This window comes from Artemia sp. Qi Xiang Cuo, chromosome 4 (assembly GCF_049724085.1).
Source record: "Artemia sp. Qi Xiang Cuo chromosome 4, ASM4972408v1, whole genome shotgun sequence".
NCBI classification, from domain to species: Eukaryota; Metazoa; Arthropoda; class Branchiopoda; order Anostraca; family Artemiidae; genus Artemia; species Artemia sp. Qi Xiang Cuo.
In genome coordinates this window covers 62592429-62612555 of record NC_142797.1, presented here as the reverse complement: position 1 = coordinate 62612555, position 20127 = coordinate 62592429, and the positions used below count along the sequence as shown (strand labels likewise).

Genomic DNA, 20127 nt, shown 5'->3' with positions numbered 1-20127 from the left:
TCTATATCTAACTGCCTATTCTGGTAAATGTCGGAGAAGGGGGGAGCCCTCTCCCCATAAAATTCGAATCAGGATACGGAGCTAAAAAGTAACAAATGGGACACTAATAAAGCAGCGAGTTTTACAATCTCTCTCTAAGGGAGGTAATCTCTCATTACCTCCCTTAAAAAGGCAAGGTTGTACCCCAGCTATCACTTCTTAAGAATTACTGCCTCTCATGACTTCCCGAGAATTATTGCCTCTAGATCTAGATAAGATACAGAATGTCTGTGTCAGGCCTCAAAGAGACATCAATCTAAAAATTACATTTTTTTCATTCCTTAAGATCGTAAAATCTTTTTTTTTTCTCATAATTTACTATTTTGCAGCTTCGACAAATTTATTCCTCTCATTCAAATTTTTGATGCATGTTTGATCAGGCATGTACTCAAAGGCGAGGGGTTTGAGACCCATTTCACTTCCAAAATTTCGAGACATTCCAGATTTCATCTATAATTTCTTTTTTCTACGCAACACGGTCCCTTTGATCTTTCTTCCAAAGTTGTGCCATCCTCCCAGAGGTGGTTTTAGGGGAGGGACAGACAGAGGAACTTGCCCCAGGCGCAGAAATTTCAAATAAATAATCTAACGGTTATAATCATTTTGTAAATTTTGAAATTTATTTTTATCAAAACAAAGTAGAGGGCACAGTTAAGAAATGAAAACAATTAATAAATTGTTAATCGATTAATAAAGAAAAAACAAATTATAAAATAGTCAAATAATTAAAACAATTATTGGTAATTAAATGATAAACCATAAATTGATAAATAGGAAATAATTTTGTTAAAAATGAAAATTGTGGCCTGGAATTTCGTGAGACAGGGGAGGGCACTAATCAAGATTTTGTCCCGGCCGCATGAGAGGCCAGAACAACCACTGCATCCTCCGAGAGAAATTCATGCACATATACACGTGCCTGCTACTCATTATTCGCATTGGTAGGCTGAGGTATTTTCTATTAAGAAAAAGAGAAAAACAACGACTCCCGAGTTTTCTTGGAATCAAAGGGAATGTTGCTGAACATTCTTTTTCAATTTTGCTTATTTTTTAGTCCTTAAAATTCTTCAAGGATTTAATCCAAATCGTCGTGCAAGGAACCCTTACCCACCCCTCCCAAATAATGTTCCCGCATACGCACCCCCAACAGACGCAAAATGATTCTACAGCTTAAATAAAAATTAAGAATGGGGACTATAAGAACCATGACATATTTGGAATGCGGGGTTGGGGCCGCAATTATGAATCGCTTACGGATCGGTTACAAGTAGAATTGGAAGACCAGGAAATCTAAATTTGGATCTAGGCAGTTAGAAGATCAGAGGTTTTTAAGTCTTATTCCGCAGTTAAAGCGGTTTTCGGTTTGGAATTTTGTAATGGTATTTACCGGTCGAGACATTACGGGCTTACATTAAAATTCGAGCGAATTGTGTAATTCACTAAAAGATGAAAAAGGGTTTATGAAAGAAAAGACTTAACCTCATATACGAATTACTCTTGCCTTAAGCGTAATTTAGGAATTGGAGAAGTGGCCCACATTCTTGCAGAGCGCCAGCAGCTGTCTCAATTGAGAAGTATTTTGGGGGATGATACCCTTGAGTTCCAGGGATATTGCAGACGATTGTGAATAATCGCCCAGATTTGTAAATATGGTAATGAAGCAGTGAAGAAAGGATACTACTTAAGGATTTTTGGGAAGGCGGAAAGAAGATAATCTTTTATGGTCTTTATTTTGATATGTGTATTGAATACTGCACCGCGTGGCCTTGTTCAGTTATGATAAACTTACCATTATCATTATCATTCTGAACAAAAAAAAATCATCCAATTTTGTGTTATAACAATTCCTAAGCGCTTATTAATTTTAAACTAATTGAAACAATAAAACATAAAACCAAAGCTGATAATTTTCCCAGTTGGCTGGGTATCAAATAAAAGAAGAGCATCAAGCTTAAATATTTCTTTTTTTTCCTGCCGACCAGTGCCTTGGACCAATATTGATGAAATATGCCGTTTCTACCCCCACCCCCTTTCCTCACATGTGCATTTATGTCACTAGTACTGATTCACCCAACAAGCTCAATGAAACAAAATTGGCAGCTGACCAAAACAAAAAGGGACAAAAAAACAACGTACTTACATGTTTTTATTAAAGCCGATATCAACGAAACTAATACACACATATTTATGCCATAGAATTCATTTGAAAGTAAAACTGACCATATGATAAAATATACATCTAAATCTTTAAGTGCACCAAAAATTAATAGCTTAATTTAAAATGTATCCTGACATAAAATAAATAACAGTACAATAAATCTTTTTAGATAGAAATATTCCATGGTAAAGTTAAGAATTATCTCTCCAATAAAAAGTAGTTCAAAAATTCTGGAAAAGCCATTCATCGATAAATATTAATAAATAAGAAGCTAAATTTTAAAGGTGTTCAGAACCGTTTACGCGTTATGACAGGTTTCAGAAATGAAAAGCTTCCTTTTTCTTTTTAACAGCCCCATTAGAGTCGGAACAGAAAGAGAAAAATGATATTCCCTAGAGATAAAAGTTACTGACTTCTTTGTGTTAGTAACACTTCTAAATTGAATACTAGTAATAACCAGTAGACAAAATTTTATCACCTAATAAAGGCGAAAAGTTATCGAAAAAATTGACCCGAACCTGAATACCCACCGTTCTAGATGTTATTCGGAGTGACTGTTGATCCCGCGGCAAATACAAGTCACGTTCTTCCACAAAATCAAGGGATTAGGATATACATTATGCATTGACACAGCTAAAAAGCACCCTCAGACCGAAGCCTTGGAGGGAGGTATCAGAAAATGTTCCAAGAGGGAAAGGGTAAATCACGAAAAAGATACGGATTTGGAACAGAGTTTTACTGGAAGACCCCTGGTAAACCTTTCAGAGGGAGCTAGTAATTTTCTTCCAACCCACCCTCAATTCAAACTAAAATATACGAAGTTTTGATTTCAATTAAAAACTCAGTAGGGACTTGTTAAATATTCCGACCCCACTCAAGAATTTTGGTCTGTAAGATCTGAGAAAAACTGGTTTGTCTGTCTGCAGTAGGCTATAATTAGCTTAGTCTCTTTGAGAAATTATTTGAAAAAAACTACGTTTTCTAAAGAGTTAAAGAGGCTGAGTTACAAGGTCGAACATTAAAACGTACAAGGATTAGGAGGCAAGGTGGGGGGGCTACCGCCCCAAAACCCCCCGCTTTTGCAGCATTTAAATAAAAAAAAAAAAGTTTTTTAAACTGAAAGTCAGGAGCGACATCAAATCTTAAAAGGAACAGAAATTATTCTGTATGTGAAAGGGGCTGTGCCCTCCTCAACGCCACGCTCTTTACGCTAAAGTTTTTATTGTTTAAAAAAAAGAGTTGTGAGAAAGTCAAACTTTAGCGTAAAGAGCGAGGCGTTGAGGAGGGCACAGCCTCTTTCATATACGGAATAATTTCTGTTCGTTTTAAGATTTAATGTCGCTCCTTACTTTCAGTTTAAAAAACTTTCTTTTTTTTATTTAAAGGCTGCGAAAGCGGGGGTTTGGGGGCGGCAGCCCCCAACTGTGCCTCCTAATCCCTGTACGTTTTAAGGTTCGACCTTGTAACTCAGCCTCTTTAACTCTTTAGAAAACGTAGTTTTTTCAAATAATTTCTGCACGTTTTTGTACAGTTTATTACTTATTATTGCTTGACTAACTGTTAGCTGATCGTGTCAGGAGTTAAAGTTGGGGGGCTGCCGCCCCCAAACCCCCCGCTCTTGAACATTCTTGTGTTAAGGCTTTTAATTCCTGAATACTCAAATCACGTCGTACAGGGTGCCTCCTAATCCCTGTACGTTTTAAGGTTCGAACTTGTGACTCAGCCTCTTTAACAGCCCCCCCAACTGTGCCTCCTAATCCCTGTACGTTTTAAGGGTTGACCTTGTAACTCAGCCTCTTTAACTCTTTAGAAAACGTAGTTTTTTTCAAATAATACACATAAACAGGTTAGACATGCTTTGTTATGAAAATTGACGCGCAGATATTTACATAACAAAGCATGTCTAACCTGTTTATGTGTATTATTTGAAAAAAAACTAAGGTTTTTCGTAAATGTAAATTCGGGGGATAATTTTTTCGGTCTGAAAATATCAAAAGGCCCTAACAGGTCGAATTTTGCTTCGAATGAGTCCTCATTAAACCGGATCCGTTGCCAACTGTGGCCTGTAGGCGTGGCTAAGAAAAAAAAAAAGAAATGATGATGAATTTTAAGTGGCTATATTTGGTTTTTTGAAAACAGGGAAGGAGTGATCGGATTGAGCTGAAATTTCGAGGATAAGTTCCCGAGCCCGAGAAAATCTTAACTTCTAAATTTCAGCCCAATCTGACAACGTTAAAGGTGGGCTTTGGTGGGAGGGTCCAAACTTCCGGTCCAGTTTAACCCATGAAGATAAAGTCGGAGGAGGATGAAATTTTGCAAGTTTCTTAGTTTGAGCTTGGGCTACAAAATGCGATTGCCGCCGTCTCTCTGCGACCTCTAGGACCTGAAATCGCTTAACATTGTGGTGGGTCGCCTCTTTATAGAGGCACAAGCGTGCCTCCTTGATACTATGATGTAGGTATATTTTTATTAAATATTCTCTGTTCTAGCTTCCATAATTTTATTTCCAAAGCATAATATTTTCATCAAATTTTGGTATATTTCATTAGCATTAACCTAACTTCACTTCTTAAGCAGGGTCGGGATATTTAACAAGTACCCTCATTGGTTTTAAATTTGATATTTAAAAACAACGAGGTTTTATTTAATGATATTGAAATACTAAATATTCAATGTTTTAAATATTCAATGATATTTAAAACCATTGGTTTTAAATTAGAAAAAATCTTCGAATCAGCGCCAAGGTTTAAAACCAATGAGGTTTTAAAACCATGGTTTAAAGCCAATGAGATTTTAAAACCATGGTTTAAAACCAATGAGGTTTTCGAATCAAGGTTTAAAACCAATGAGGTTTTATTTAATGATATTTAAATATCAAATATTCAAGGTTTTAAATATTCAATGATATTTAAAACCATCGGTTTTATATTAGAAAAAATCTTCGAATCAACCCCCTGCCTAAAGTTTTGGCTCTGCATATGGTGCAGAGTACAGGCAGGGATGCAAGGGGGAACCTTCGACCGCCGCTCCCCCAGACCTTGGAATCTTAATGATTTTTACCATACAGTTCCTTGTTTTTTTCACTTCCCCCCCCTCGCGCAATGAATATCCTACATATGTGCCTGATAGGGTAATAGTTCTCAATTTGGTCTGCAGAGCATTTCTCCATGGGCACCGCAAGGAAGGGGAAAGAGGGAGGCAATGATCCACCTGGGAAACGAGAAGACGTGTAAAAATACACGAGAAGAAAATTAGGAATAGGTCAGCTCTAATTTAAATTTTGGTAAAAACAAAACTTCTGGTATTACTTGTTCCCTCCCTCCGGAAAAATTCCCTGGCGGCACTAATTCTTTTTCAACTTCATTTTTTGTCTCTTGCAAGAGACCAAAAATCTTGTGATAACCCCTAAAATTTGAGCAGTGAGACAAAATGAGACAAAAAATGATATTCCTCAAGTGGGTCGTTTCATTCCATTTCCAGAATAGGTTGTCAGAGCCGAAAATAAATATCTGGACTTCATCTGAAAAGTAAGAATCCGTTCGAATCCCGTAGTTAGTTCAATTTAGTATTTTGAAAGTGGTATCAGAGGGGATACGCACTCTCCGCTTCCGAGTAAACACCCCGAAGAATCACTTGTTCCCCCACACCACCCCTGATTGCACCTTGCGTAGCACACTTCCGCCGTGCGTGATGAGCTCTATCGAGTGTACTATACAATATTTTAAAGCAAAAAATTCATCGGTGGTATTAAACCCAAAACAGTACTTGTAGGATATAGCCCCTACCGCTCAAGTTGTTCATTCATTGACGCATTATGAAACCTTCTTTTCGTCAGTTTCTTTTAGCTTAGCGTGAGACAAGACAAAGAGAAGTGACCAAATAGATGGAAAATATATAATTTAGGCCATACATTTGTAAATTGGGGGGGGGGGGGTAAAGTATTTGGACAGTGTGAAGTTAGAAAATAATTCTTACTGCATTATATGCAGAATAACTGTACCTAATAAATTAGGCAAGCCGACCCGCTATACTTTACCGCCACCCCCTAATGTGCAAATATATCGCGCAAATTTGCTTCTAAAGTTTTATATTTTTATCATACTCAGGTATATTTCATTAGGATTGAGTGTCAGAGAAACATATTAGAAGAATATTAGGTAAATGTTATATCATACAAGTACCTCCAAAACTGCATAATTCCGTTTGAAAACAATATAAAACTATAAGGTACTTGTTAATTATTCAGAACACACCCAAGAAGTGAAGTTAGGTTAATCCTAATGAAATATGCTAAATCTGATGAATATATAATACTTTATGGTACTAGTGCATTAGATGGTTACTTTTATATCCTATGCAAGGAAACCAGTCATGCAATGACAGACGAAAGCCGCCAGAGACCGGTTATTTTCAAAAAGACCGCTATTAAGAAATGGAATGCAGAGCAGTTTTTATTGCGTTTACGATATTTAAACTATTGTTTTTTGGGGGTTTAGGGGGAGAAAGGTAACTAGGTTATGTTACGTATTTAATATATGCTATGCTGTACCCCCTCCCCCTAATGTGCAAATATATAGCCCAAATTTGTCTTTAAACTATTATATATTCATCCTATTTTATTTCATTTGCATTAACCAAACTTGACTTTTTAGAAGTGGCCATCTAATGCACCAGTACCAACTTTATTAACAAAATAATGGGACCTATAGCAGAAAATTATGGAAAGCAGGCCGCCCAGAAAACGTTGTATTAAATACCTAACCCAACCCCCAACCAATTCTATATATTAAATACTTAATTAAAATATACATACATCGTAGTTTTTCTCACTTAAAATAGACAAATTATAACCGATTGCAGAGAAGCAAACCGGTTTTGTCAGATCTTACAGAGCGAAATTACCGTGTGTGTTCTGAATAATCAACAAGTACCAACAATGATTTCCCTTCCCGATGTAAAATCGATCATATATGAAGTTGATTTTGAAAATTAATAAATACCCCAAAAAGACCTTTTAACTTTTCAATTATCAGAATAATTGTAGCTAACAAGCTTTGCATGCAGACCCGCTGTCCATTGAAAAATTAAAAGGCCCCTTGAGTATTTACTAATATTTACTAATTTTATATAAATAAAATAGGATGAATATATAATAGTTTAGAAACAAATTTTGGGCTATATATTTGCACATAAGGGGGTACCTTTCTAACCTAGGTACCTTTCTCCCCCTAAACCCCAAAAAACAATAGTTTAAATATCGTAAACGCAATAAAAACTGCTCTGCATTCCATTTCTTAATAGCGGTCTCTTTGAAATGATTATCAAAGATTTGAAAGACTTTCAATTTTTCAAGTACAGCGGGTCTGCATGCAAAACGTGTTAGCTACAATTATCCTGATATTATGAAGTAAGAATTGTTTTTTTACTTTACCCTGTCAAAATACTTTACTATATAATACTATAAAAGTACTATAAGATACTTTATAGTACTATAAAGGTAAATATATACTAAAGAAAACTTATCCGTTTCTGGTGATGCCTAAATTATGCAGGCACTAATTATGCAGTAAACACTCCCAAAAACTATCTAGTGTACTATACAATATTTTAAAGTGAAAATTCTTCGGTTGTATTAAATCTAAAACGTTACTTGTATGATAAAGCCCCTACCGCTGAAGTTGTTCATTCATTGACGCATTATAGAACCTTTTTTTCGTTATTTTCTTTCAGCTTAGCGCGAGACAAGACAAAGACAAGTGACAAAATAGATGGAAAATATATAATTTGGGCTATATATTTGTACATTGGGGTGAGGGTAAAGTATTTGGACAGTGTGAAGTTAGAAAACAATTCTTACTACATAATATTCTGAATAATTGTACCTAATACATTAGGCATGCAGACCCGCTATACTTTACCCCACCCCCCGAAGGTGCAAATATATAGCCCAAATTTGGTTCTAAGGTTTTATATTTTTATAATACTTAGGTATATTTCATTAGGATTGAGCGTCAGAGAAACATTTTAGAAGAATATTAGGCAGGGATTATATCATACAAGTACCTCCAAAACTACATAATTCCGTTTGAAAACAATATAAAACTATGAGGTACTTGTTATAAGGAACACACTCAAGAAGTGAAGTTAGGTTAATCCTAATGAAATATACTAAATTTGATGAAAATATAATACTTTATTAACAAAATAATGGGAACTATAGCAGAAAATTATGGAAAGCAGGCCGCCCAAAAAACGTTATATGAAATACTTAATTAAAATATACACACATCGTAGTTTTTCTCACTCAAAATAGCCAAATCATAACCGATTGCAGAGGCAAACCGGTTTTGTCAGATCTTGCAGAGCGAAATTACCGTGTGTGTTCTGAATAATCAACAAGTACCGACTATGATTTCCCTTCCCGATGTAAAATCGATCATATATGAAGTTGAAAATTAGTAAATACTCAAAAGGGGCCTTTTAATTTTTCAGTGGACAGCATAAGATTTACGAAGAAACAAGTGTTTCCTACTCATTTGAAAATTTTAGATTTGGTAATCTAAATCTTCTTCAGAGACTGACAAGCAGTTCAGTTACAGACTAAAATTTGGGAAGAAGAACAAGATTATTTTTATGGACCACACCAAAATGTAATGACCGATTCGGAAAATCAAGCTTACTAAACAAACTCTTTGCTGCTACAAAACTTGTGCAACCATGATTAGTCAACAAATCCAAAGTGAATTTTAATATAGTTGATGTCACTATATAAATAAAACGATAAGATCAGTACAGTCAAATGAGTGACTGAAATAAAACCGGTTTTTCAAAACTTGGCTTCTTTCCTGAACACACAGAAGGTATTCAAGTTGGTAAACAAAATGGGATTCAGATTCGGCTAAATCGTTAAAGAAATGAGTTATAAACCGAATGCTTTATTGGCCCTTTCTAAAACCAGAATTACGAAATGTCACGTTTTAGAATTAAGCGTTAATCCGATAACATGGACAAAATAGCAAAGAATCGAAGGGGAGCGGAGAAAAGCTTTTTGGGAATTGTGAACTTTCTATGGTAAAGGGCTGTGTGCATGATCCCCTTCGCCATGTGGCGCCGACCCTGCCTCCATGTTTTCTATGGGCATCCATCCCACTAGCATGGCCAAGATTTTTCTTGGGGGAGCAAGGAGGATAATCAGCTAAATATTTACTTGTGTGAGTGTAAAGACTACAGAAAACTTTTTGAACTCATTTTGAAGAAACTCTACTAGTTTTTTTACGTATTTACGAACTCTTAGCGTCAAAGCCGGATTTAAGGCTTTGACGCTTCCAGGTCCAAGAGTTTTCGCCGCTCCGTTTTTGCGAGATTTTTGGAGAAATCCCCGAAAATTCGAGGAAAGTGTAAGCACTGAACAGAACGCAACTGATGAGATAAAAGTAATGAAAGAGAAGCGTTACCGAACTTCAGCTGTCATTCAAATGAGACATATTATAGTTTATAAATGGCCACGGAATTTCTGTGACGTTTGAAAATCACTTTTCTGTGAATAGGCAGTGCCACGATTGAGTGCATCTGGTTTTGGACAAAAATCGCATTCCAGTTTTTGTTAAGAAATCGCAGTCCAGTTTTTGTTAAGAAAATAAATCCCTTAGTGATAATTTATTGTGCCCCCTGTCATTGTGTGCCCCTTGACCCGGACCTATTGGTAAATCCTGGCCTGCTTGGGATTGACCCTCCTTTCGTATGCACCCTACCCCCTTATGATAAACCAGCAGTACAAATTAGAGAAATTCCACTGTATATGATCCTCAAATGTGGAGAAGAGGTCATAAGAGAATATTCAAAGGAAGTGGGAACTTCATGGGAGGGAGTGCAATGAATCTATGAACAGGGTAATGTGAAGGAGTGTACACAGCTGTGTTAGCCTTGGGCAGTTTGATGCTGCAATTAGTTGTTAGTAGTAACTCAAGCTCAAAAATAAAATCTAATGTAATCTATCCAGCCCTTTGGGTCCTTGATTATAAGATACACTGTCATACGACAATGGGGTTTAGAATGTCTACACACTCTAAGTTCAATACAGCAGAGGTCGGATTCCCCTGTGTAGTTAAACATTAGCCCTGGGAACAATTCGTGGTTACATATATATATTTTCAGGTGAACAACTTCTGCATGATCACGCCCGATTAAAAAAAAATTAAATAAATCTTGCCAGTAAGTTAAAATTTAAACTTGCTTAAGCAAATGAAGAACCTTGTGAAAAAGATAAAAAAAAATTGTTAACCAAAATAAAACCACAAAGGGTGATGGAAAAACACTTGGACGTACTTATACTGAAGACATTAAGCCCATGATCGAGTTTGGAGGCATGACTTTATTCCCAGGACTAATCTTTAGTTGTGCACAAGCAAAGAATTTTTTATTTAAACACTTGAAATTGCGACGTGGGAGTTAACACATCTTCATTATCCAGGGCGAATGCCAACCACAAGCTTACGTGACACTGTCACGTTTCTCGGCCACATCAAAAATGTTTCCATATCTTTTCGTAATTAAATGTTGGTAAAATACGAAAAGTAAAACGAGCAAGGAGCCTCGGAGCTTTATTTTTGCTCTACTGTGAAATTTCATATTAAATTTTGTTCTGCTGCGACAGCAAAGAGCGTTAGAATAGAAACGCAAGTCATAGACTAATGTGAGGATACTAGATGTCACGGATATGACAGCGGTTAAATATTGTTCTTATAGTGGACCTTCTGATAGGTCGTAGATAAGCCAGATGTTTTTCGGAGAAAGCAGATAAGCATAGTTATGGCTACACGTTTCAATCACGATATAAATAAAAAACAAGCTTTAAAAAAAATGTGATTTGACCCCATTTGCTAGGGCTACACTGAAAGAAAAAACCAATGGTTAATTCACGTTCTAAGGATGATGGGTTGAAAAAAAATATCATGTTTTTAGGCAATCCAGTTTGGGGCAAACGAAAAGGAGCACGTCCACCAACAAGGTGGGAAGAGTCAAAAGAGCAGCTAAAATCTTTATAGGAAAGAGTAACGAGTAGGGCTATGAACAAACTGGGGGGAGGAGGAGCGTGCACAGGTGTATTGACATCAGTAGCTTGGACTTACAACTATCATTCAGTGGTAGTAGTACTGTGAAACTTAACTGATCTAGTTTAAGAGCGTAGTACACACGTTATATTTTAAATCTAATTTATACCTGCAATCAAGTATTGATAGTTATTTAATTAACTTCTATATTTCGGTTTGTTCTAAAATTTGATGCGAAAACCACATGACAACTATATGATATCTAATTTTTGGGGTTAAAATCTTCAAACTTAACTTTCTCCATTTCAGATTAGACTGAATTGGATGCATTTTTGCACACGAGACCTGAGTCCACTTTAGAATCGACATTGAAGAGGCAAAATTAAATCGCCAGACTGCTAATTGAAAGGTCAGCAAAAGCCAAACCCCTGGAATTGGTTAGCATGTATCTGACACCTTTAGAAATCTTGATTCGATCTTGTCTAGCAACGGTGCTTGGAAATTTAAGAGCGGAAAATAATAATGTTTATTGCCCTTCGTCTGTTTCTTTGGAGGCAACTGAATGGATCCTATTTTCATTAAGTGGATTATTTTGTCAATTTATTTAGTGTATTAATCTATTTAACTATATGAATTTATTAAGTGGATTAATTTCTACTAGAATCCATTTGCACTGTCATGACGTTTATTTCTTCTAGTTAATTATGAAAACAAAATTATCATTGAAAAAGCAAGATTTTTCTCTTTTTCTTTACACTATATGAAAGGAGTATACCCCCCTCACAAAAAAGAAATTGCCCACTAATGTTTTGGATAACTCAATTGAAGTTGAAAAAAACAAAAGCTTCATTCATCCCCCTCCCCCAAAAGAGGCTCGAAATTTGGATTCCAGTTTCTCGAGCGAATTATGAAAACAGCTAGAGTTGGAAAATATACTCTGTATAAAAAAAATTATGGCCATACCTCCTTCAGAGAGCGATAGCTGGATAAAGATAACTGCACACACTATTAGTAAGATTTTGGTCCTGGAACTATGAAAGAGCATCATCTTTCTATCAAGAACTGCTTTAACACAAATTTAAAATATGACTATTTATCCTCAACAGACGACAGCAAACATATCCAAGGAATGTGCCTCCCTAGAAAATAAAAATGAAGTCCTTTAAAACACGTTCAGCGAATTCATGAGGAGAGGGTAACATTTTTCATAGGGAAAATCATGATTGAAGTTAAATTGCCCCCTGTGCTGCAGGTTTGCTCATATACAAAGGTATACAAACGTCCGCCCTAACTAGGGGGTTTTCCGGAACTTGTCTTTTATCTTGACCCCTCTCAAGAAGTGAAGTTAGGTTAATCTTAATCAAATACACCAAAATAGCATGAAAATAAAATAACTTTTGTAACAAAATTATGGAAACTAAAACAGAGAATTATGGAAATCAGAGCGCCCAGAACGTATTATATGGAATATCGGTACTTTCGCATTATCCGGGTCTCTCTAAAAAGTCAAGTGTGTTTAATGCTAATGAAATAAAATAGGATAAATATATAATAGTTTAGAAACGAATTTGGGCTATATATTTGCACATTAGGGGGGGGTAAAGCATTGCATATATTAAATACGTAACCTAACCTAACCTAGGTACCTTCCCCCCTAAAATCCAAAAAACCATCGTTTAATCTTATACGCAATGCAAACCATGCTATCATTGCCTAGTCTACAGCGGTTATCATGTCAAAAACGGGTTTTATCACTGCCTTCTCTATAGTGATTAAGCCGAGAGGCCCGGGTAATGCGAAAGTACCGAAATACCTAACCCAGCCAACTCTATATATCAGATATTTAATTAAAATATACCTATATAGTAGTTTATCTCACTCAGGCTAGGCTAATTATAACGAAATACAGACAAAGCAACCGGTTTTACTCAGATCGAGAACTTGAGTGTGGTCGAAATAAAAGACAAGTACCGATTTTCCTAGTAGGAGGGGTTAAAAAGCCTGAAAATGTAGGTCTATACATCCCAGTTGATTCTGAGGTGTTCCTTGGGCTGGTTATAAGAACGAATTCCCCTTCCATCATCTTTTGCACACAAATGGAGAACCCCATCGATCCCCTGTACACAAACGGAGAACATCTCCCCACCCACTGTATGCAAGTGGAGAACCTCCCACCCCAAGACCGTACCTTCCCTGGTAAATTTTTGGCAGTTCATATTATTAAGTTATAAATAAAGTAAACATACTATTCGGTGCCTTTTTTTATGCTCTTTTCTTATGCTATTTTGAATATAACTATCATTTTTGTCGGAATTGAATTTTACCCCCACCCCTAACCAATTCAGGGTATATATTTGCACATTACGGGGTGGGGAAATTTTATTTCTTATGTAAATGAGAGGTAAGTTTAAACCTTCCCCCCATACCCCCTAATGTGCAAATCTATACCCTGATTTGGTATATATAGGGGTGGGGGTAAAATTTACTTCCAGCAAAAATGATTATTATATTTGGAAAGAGCATAAAAAAAGGTATTGAGTGTGTTTAGGCTACTTTATTCACAAGTCAATAATATAAAAAATTTACCATTTAAACTTTCCCCCCACCCATCTAATGTGCAAATATATACCCTGATTTGGTATAGCCTATATAGGGGTGGGGGTTAAAATCATTTCCAACAAAATGGGTAAATTTTTGCCAAATCATATTATTGACTTATGAATAAAGTAAATATACCACTCTATGCCTTTTTTTATGCTCTTTACAAATATAATAATCTTTTTTGTCGTGAATGAATTTTACCCCCACCCCTATATACCAATTCAGGGTATATTTTTGCACCGTAGGGGGGGGGTTAAGGTTTGTACTTACCACCCATTTAGAACATAAATAAAATTAGCCCCCACCCCACCTAAAGGGCTAATAAATACCCGTATTTGGTAGCCTATATATCCGGGTGGGGTAAAATTCATTTCCAACAAAAATGATTAGGCCTAGGCTATTATACTTGGAAAGAACATAAAAAAGGCATCGAGTGGTATGTTTACTTAGGCCCTATTTGTAAGTCAATAATATGAATAACGAAAAATTTACTGTTTTCAGTATCCTATTGTAGAGAAATGTAAGGGCGCAAAGCTCCTTGTTTTCCAGATGGGACTGGGTTTCTTATTCAAATTTAGTTTTGTTCAAATAGTCCTATGCCAAATTTTTGTAGGCTTTGTAGCATTCTCCTTGTTTTGCCCCTACATGCACAACTTCTTTTTGATCATCTAAGGTTATATTTTGGGTATAATTTATTACAAATATAATAATCATTTTTGTCGGAAAGGAATTTTACCCCCACCCTTATATATACCAATTCAGGGTATATATTTGCATATTTCGGCCAATGTACTGGCATAGGCTAAGTGTCTGTTTAAACACCTGAAAAATAGCCTACAATCTGGATACAAATGAAACACTTTGAAAATGCTATGTCTTTTTATAGTTACCTTGTTTTGTTTGGGAGGGGAGCGCTTTCACCTTCAGCAATAATAAAAATTATCCAAACTTCGATACTATTCTAAAAACAATTCAACATCCTCTTACTACAGTAACTAAAATTCAACTAACGTAATTTTGAATTTAAAATGTGCTGAAATGCGAATTTAGAGTCATCTAGAAATATAAATTATAGATGACAGCTCAAACCCATTGACAGTTTTTGTAACCCCAAATCAACGGCTTTTCCACCTTCGTCCTGGGAGGGAGGGGATAGTACCGACCCATTATTGTTCTATTAGGTAGGCTTAAAGAGGAAAAACTAGAAACTCATATCAGTGAATACTCTTCGGCTTCAACAAGGGTTTAATAGGAATTGAAAATGCAGCAGTATTAGCCAGAAGAACTATAAAATCCTAAACAATCCAATTTTAATTTGTTAAAATCTGGACTCCAATTTAAAAATAGTTTACTACTTTTAAAAGCAGTTTACAGTCTGCTTTTACCCAGATCCAAGCAAAAGTTTCCTGAAAGTAAACATGCTATTGTGTTATTAGCTTAATCTGGATTATAAAATAGTTAGGACTGGATCAGCCTGCAGAAGACAGTATAATTTTTTAAAAGACTGTACCCAACCGATTGTCACCTATTGTGCCCTCTCGGTAGGGATGACTCTTTCATTGTCGATCTAGTGTAAATTAAAAGTAAGTATGAGGTTAAAAAAATGAACAAAATAGTTTTTATTTTATTTTCACACTAGAAAATAAAACTAGTGCGTTTATTTTCTTTTAATTGACTCGATGGTTTTGCTGGTAACACTAGATGGCGCTGGGTTTATTTCTGAGTCAAGTCGGAGTTTCCCCTTTTGTCAGTTCTCAGAGCGGCGTAGCTAGGAAGGTCAAGGAGAACGGGTGCCCCTTTTTTTTTCATTCAACACTATGGTGTGGGGAGGGTATTAACTGACATCGTCCCCGGGTGCTGAAAACCCTAGCTAGGCACATGGGCGCCTATAAAGGGGGGGGGGGCAAGAAAGCACCGGCCCCCCTGGCTGAATGACGGTGTCATATATTTGTATTAAGTTAAAACAAACTTTTTCACCGAATAAGTTTCCAAAGAAAAGTAAAGAGCCCTATTAAGCCAAAAATGGGCAGAAATAAAGTCAAATAATCTTCCAAGCGTAAATCTACCACAATTAACGGAGAATAGTCTCATCTCGTTTGAGGATAATTACTGCGAAGCATCTACAAAAACTGATAAAAATGTTGAAAGTGCGTTTAAAGAGGTTAACCAGAACCCGGACATTTATAAGACGGCTTCCAAAACTTTCGTGTCGCTGAAAGCAGTTTCTTCTGAACCATCTACCGCGGATTTGCTAGCTAAAATAGTCGCAACTGAGGAGGAAATCTCTAAGACAAAAGAATCAATGATGAGCGCGATTACTAAGCAAGTTCAAGATAAATGCGGAAACGACCGAACTCTGAAAACTTCTGTTGAGACTATCGTGAGTGAAATATACTCGTCAGTGTCGCTTGAGTTTAATCCGAAGCTAGAGCAATTGTTGGTATCAGTAAAGAATATCAAAGGACTGATTGAAAATTTAGAGAACCGAATTGCAAAATTAAAGTGAAAATTGATGATTATGAGCAAGAAAAACAGCTTGGAACTCTAGTTTTTCACGGTATTAAGCAGCAGCCGGGTGTTGATTTGAAGTCGGCCATTCTGAATATAGCCTCGCAAAAGCTAGGGCTTTCCGATATCTCTGATTGTGATTTTGCTATGGCTTACAGATCGAACTTGAATAATCCAGGGTCGGCAAACGATAAAGTTGCACCAGTGTTCGTGAGATTTTCTACCTGTGAGACGGCCCGTAAAGTGTTTGCGAGTAAATCAAAATTGGCTGGTTCGAAAATCTTTTTGTCTGAGTCTCTAACCAAGCACCGTCGTGATATCCTGAGTGCCGCAAGAGACAAGTTTGGCGTGAAAAATGTATGGTCAGATCGTGGCCAGGTTCTCGCAATACTTCCGGGTGAGAGAGCTGCTCGTCGAATAAACTCGCTTTCAGATTGCGTTTAGTTTGTTGTTTATGAGTAGTTTGGTAGTGTTTATCTCGTTAAGATGTTCTATATTGCTCTTTATTTATATTTTTATTTTGTTGGATATTTTTGATTTCTTATGAGCATAAATATCGTCCCGTTTGAGCGCGGAAAAGGGAGGAATTATAGGATTCTTTTTTGCGTAAGTTGATATGAGTAGTTTACGTGGAAGATTGAGTGATTTGCAAAATAATCCATTTAATGTTGATGATTATTTGTTAACGGATATTGGAAATGATGGGTCGTAAATTAGTTTTCGTCCATCTTTTGATAGTAAATATCGCCAGTTATCAGCTTTGGAGGAGTTAGACCGGTCTGGATTTCATGCATGTACATGGAATTGTCATTTTAAGTCTTCTTACCATGAGATTTTTGATTTTATTTTCCGATCTAATAATTTACATATAATGGCATTATGTGAAACATTTTTGGTTCATGATACCCTTCTCTCGTCCTTTAACTTTCCAGGTTATGAACTGATTGTTCGAAGTCGATCATCAATGGGACGTGGAGGCCTGGCTTTCATTGTCCGACAGGATTTGAATTTGAAAATTAGAAAGGATTTAGACATTTGGAAGGAGGGTAAGATAGAAACCTGTAGTATAGAAATTCAGTTTGAAAATCGAGCTTGTATTTTTACTGTTGTATATAAGCCACCAAGTGCATCATTTGAAGAGTTTGCTGAATGATTTGAATGTCTTGCTGCAAAGGTAAATAGATTTAGTCAAGAGTTTATATGTATGGGAGACTTTAATTTTGATTTGTTAAATATGCGTGGACCAAATTTGGATTTTTTGAGCCTGATGATGTCAAACGATTTATACCCAACCGTGAGCATTCCGGTTGGGTATCACGGATCATTCATCAGAATTCATCAGGTATCAGAATCACGGATCATTCGGAAACGCTCATCGATAATGTGTTTGTGTCTTCAGCGATACTAAGTAAAGCGTGCTGTTCTGTGGTTATAAGCCCAGCCTCCAACCATCTTCCGGTTGTATTGCATTTGAATTCTGAAGTGAAGAAAAATAACAGAAAGAATAAAATACCAATGCGTGAACTGAAGCCAGTTAATCTGAAAAAATTTGAAGAACAAATTAGTGTTGTTAATTGGGAAACAATGAAGATCATCCGTCGGAAGCATTTGAAAAGTTTAACCAAATAGTGTCGAATATTTATGATAGCACGTGTCCGCTTAAAGAAACAAACCCCAGAAAGAATAAACCGAGAAAACCATGGTGTGATGATGTGCTGCTTAATCTGTTTAATATGAGAAATCAGGCATGCGTGGTCAGGTGTGACCACGGCAGGTGTGAGGAGCATCTGAATCATCTGCAGAATAATGAGCTCCATGTGATGTATAAAGAGCTAAGGAATAGGGCAAATTCCCGAAGAAGGAAAAAAAGAAGGCATATCTTACAAATGTATTTGAAGAAAGTAAAGGTAACCCCAAAGCAACATGGCAAGTTGTGACTGATTTTCTAAAATTTCCTAAGAAGCCATCGAAGCCAAAAATTGTGCTAAATAATAGGACCTTGGAAGAAACTGAGGAAATATGCAACGCATTTGGACAATATTTCTCTGAAATTGGCTGCAAGATTCAAGAAGAAGCAAGGAACTCCCATGTTTTTCGAATCAAGAAGTTTTGTGGATGAGTGAGGAAGAGGTTTAGAAATGAATTTCCAGCCTTGTACTGAAGAGGAGGTACGCATAATTGTTAGCACGATCAAGTCAAACAGTGCAGGAGTTGATGGAATGAGTCTTAGAACGCTCAAGTCGGTTCTGGTTTATTTGCTTCCTGTCCTCGTATACCTTATCAATATTTCTATGGAAAAGGGGATGCTTCCGAGTGCGCTTAAACTAGCTAAAGTTGTACCGTTGCACAAAGGTGGAGTCAAAACTGACATATCTAATTGGAGACCAATATCAATTCTCCCGATTTATTCAAAAATTTATGAAAAGATTGTTCATCACCGGCTTTACGAGTATCTGATGAAAATTGGTGCTTTACACGATGGTCAATTTGGCTTCCGGAAAGGACATTCGACGACGCAGGCAGTCCAGCATCTTCTGGAAAATATTAACTCAGCACTTGAGAATGGCGAGCAGTGCAAGGGCGTTTTTATTTATTTTACAAATGCTCTAGACACTGTTGGTTTTAAAATTTTATTGGAAAGGTTGTATTATTTAGGCATAAAGGGTAGTGTTTTAAATTGTTTGGAATCGCATTTAAGTGAAAGGAAACTACAAGTGACTTTGAGTGACAAATGTTCATAGTTGCTTCCGATAAAGTGTGGTATTCCAAAGGACTCAGTTCTTGGTCCTCTCCTGGACCTGATATTCGTAGACACAATGAGATTCTACATTTCCAGAGCTTCAGTTACTTCTTTTGCTGACGACACGGCTTTAGTGATAGCAGCAAAGTCGCTGCAAGAGCTCTTGTTCAAGGCGAATAAGGCGCTTGATGGCCTACATGAATTTGTTTGTGCTAGCCTATTCAGCGTCAATGCATCAAAAACTAATTTTATGATGTTTACGAGGACTGGTTCTGCTCCCACTCTCCCTGGTGTCATTATTTACAATGGCCTACCGCTCTCACAAGTCGAAGAGATCCGATATCTGGGATTCATCCTGGATCAAAACTTGAGTTGAAGAAAACACTGCGACATCATAGCATGTAAGCTGGCATAAGGCCTTAGAATTTTGAACCGTTTTCAAAATTCTTTGCCTTTGAAAATTCTGCCTTTATTGCGTTCTTCGTTAACATCGCCTTATATAAATTATGGTGGTTTAATTTGGGCAACCGCTTTTAGCTGCAATTTTAGAAGAGTTCAAGTTCTGCAGAATAAGGCTATAAGGTTGATTGGAAGATATGATCGTGGTATTGATAGCACTGAATCACTTTTTAGAAAGTTTAAAATTTCAAAAATTGGTGAAATAAGGGATTATCAAATTGGAGTATTTGTATTTCAGTGTCTGAATGGTCTTGCACCGGATTTTTTTATGAATATTTTTAAGCCTAATTCGTTTTACAACAATTATTCGACTAGGAGTGCGGATAGTCTTACATGTGAGCCATAGAACACAAGGAGAGCGAGTCAAGTGACCAGACACATGGGCCCGTCAGTTTGGAATTCGTTCCTAGATTCTGTTCGTCAAGCTGAAAGTGTGCCGCAACTTAAAACACGTATTAAAAATCATTTCTTTTCAGGAATTTGGTAGTGCTAAAGGTTCGAGAGAAGGCTTTTTTTTTCTTTTTTTTGTAGATATTTTATTTTTATTTTTTTATATTTTGTGCCATTATATA

The 20127-nt window shown here is 36.5% G+C and overlaps 1 protein-coding gene across 1 annotated transcript in view; it reads right to left on the bottom strand.

The window, feature by feature from the left end:
• shg (DE-cadherin) overlaps window positions 1-14842 on the bottom strand; it is a 239108-nt gene extending 224266 nt beyond the window's left edge. Inside the window, exons 1-2 of the mRNA XM_089088478.1 lie at window positions 14739-14842; window positions 12211-12386 (exon numbers count right to left, since the gene is read on the bottom strand). Of these exons, the coding sequence (XP_088944604.1) occupies window positions 12211-12295 (85 nt within the window). The 5' untranslated portion in view covers window positions 12296-12386; window positions 14739-14842. The remainder of the gene's footprint in view (window positions 1-12210; window positions 12387-14738) is intronic.
• Window positions 14843-20127: the final 5285 nt, after the last annotated feature.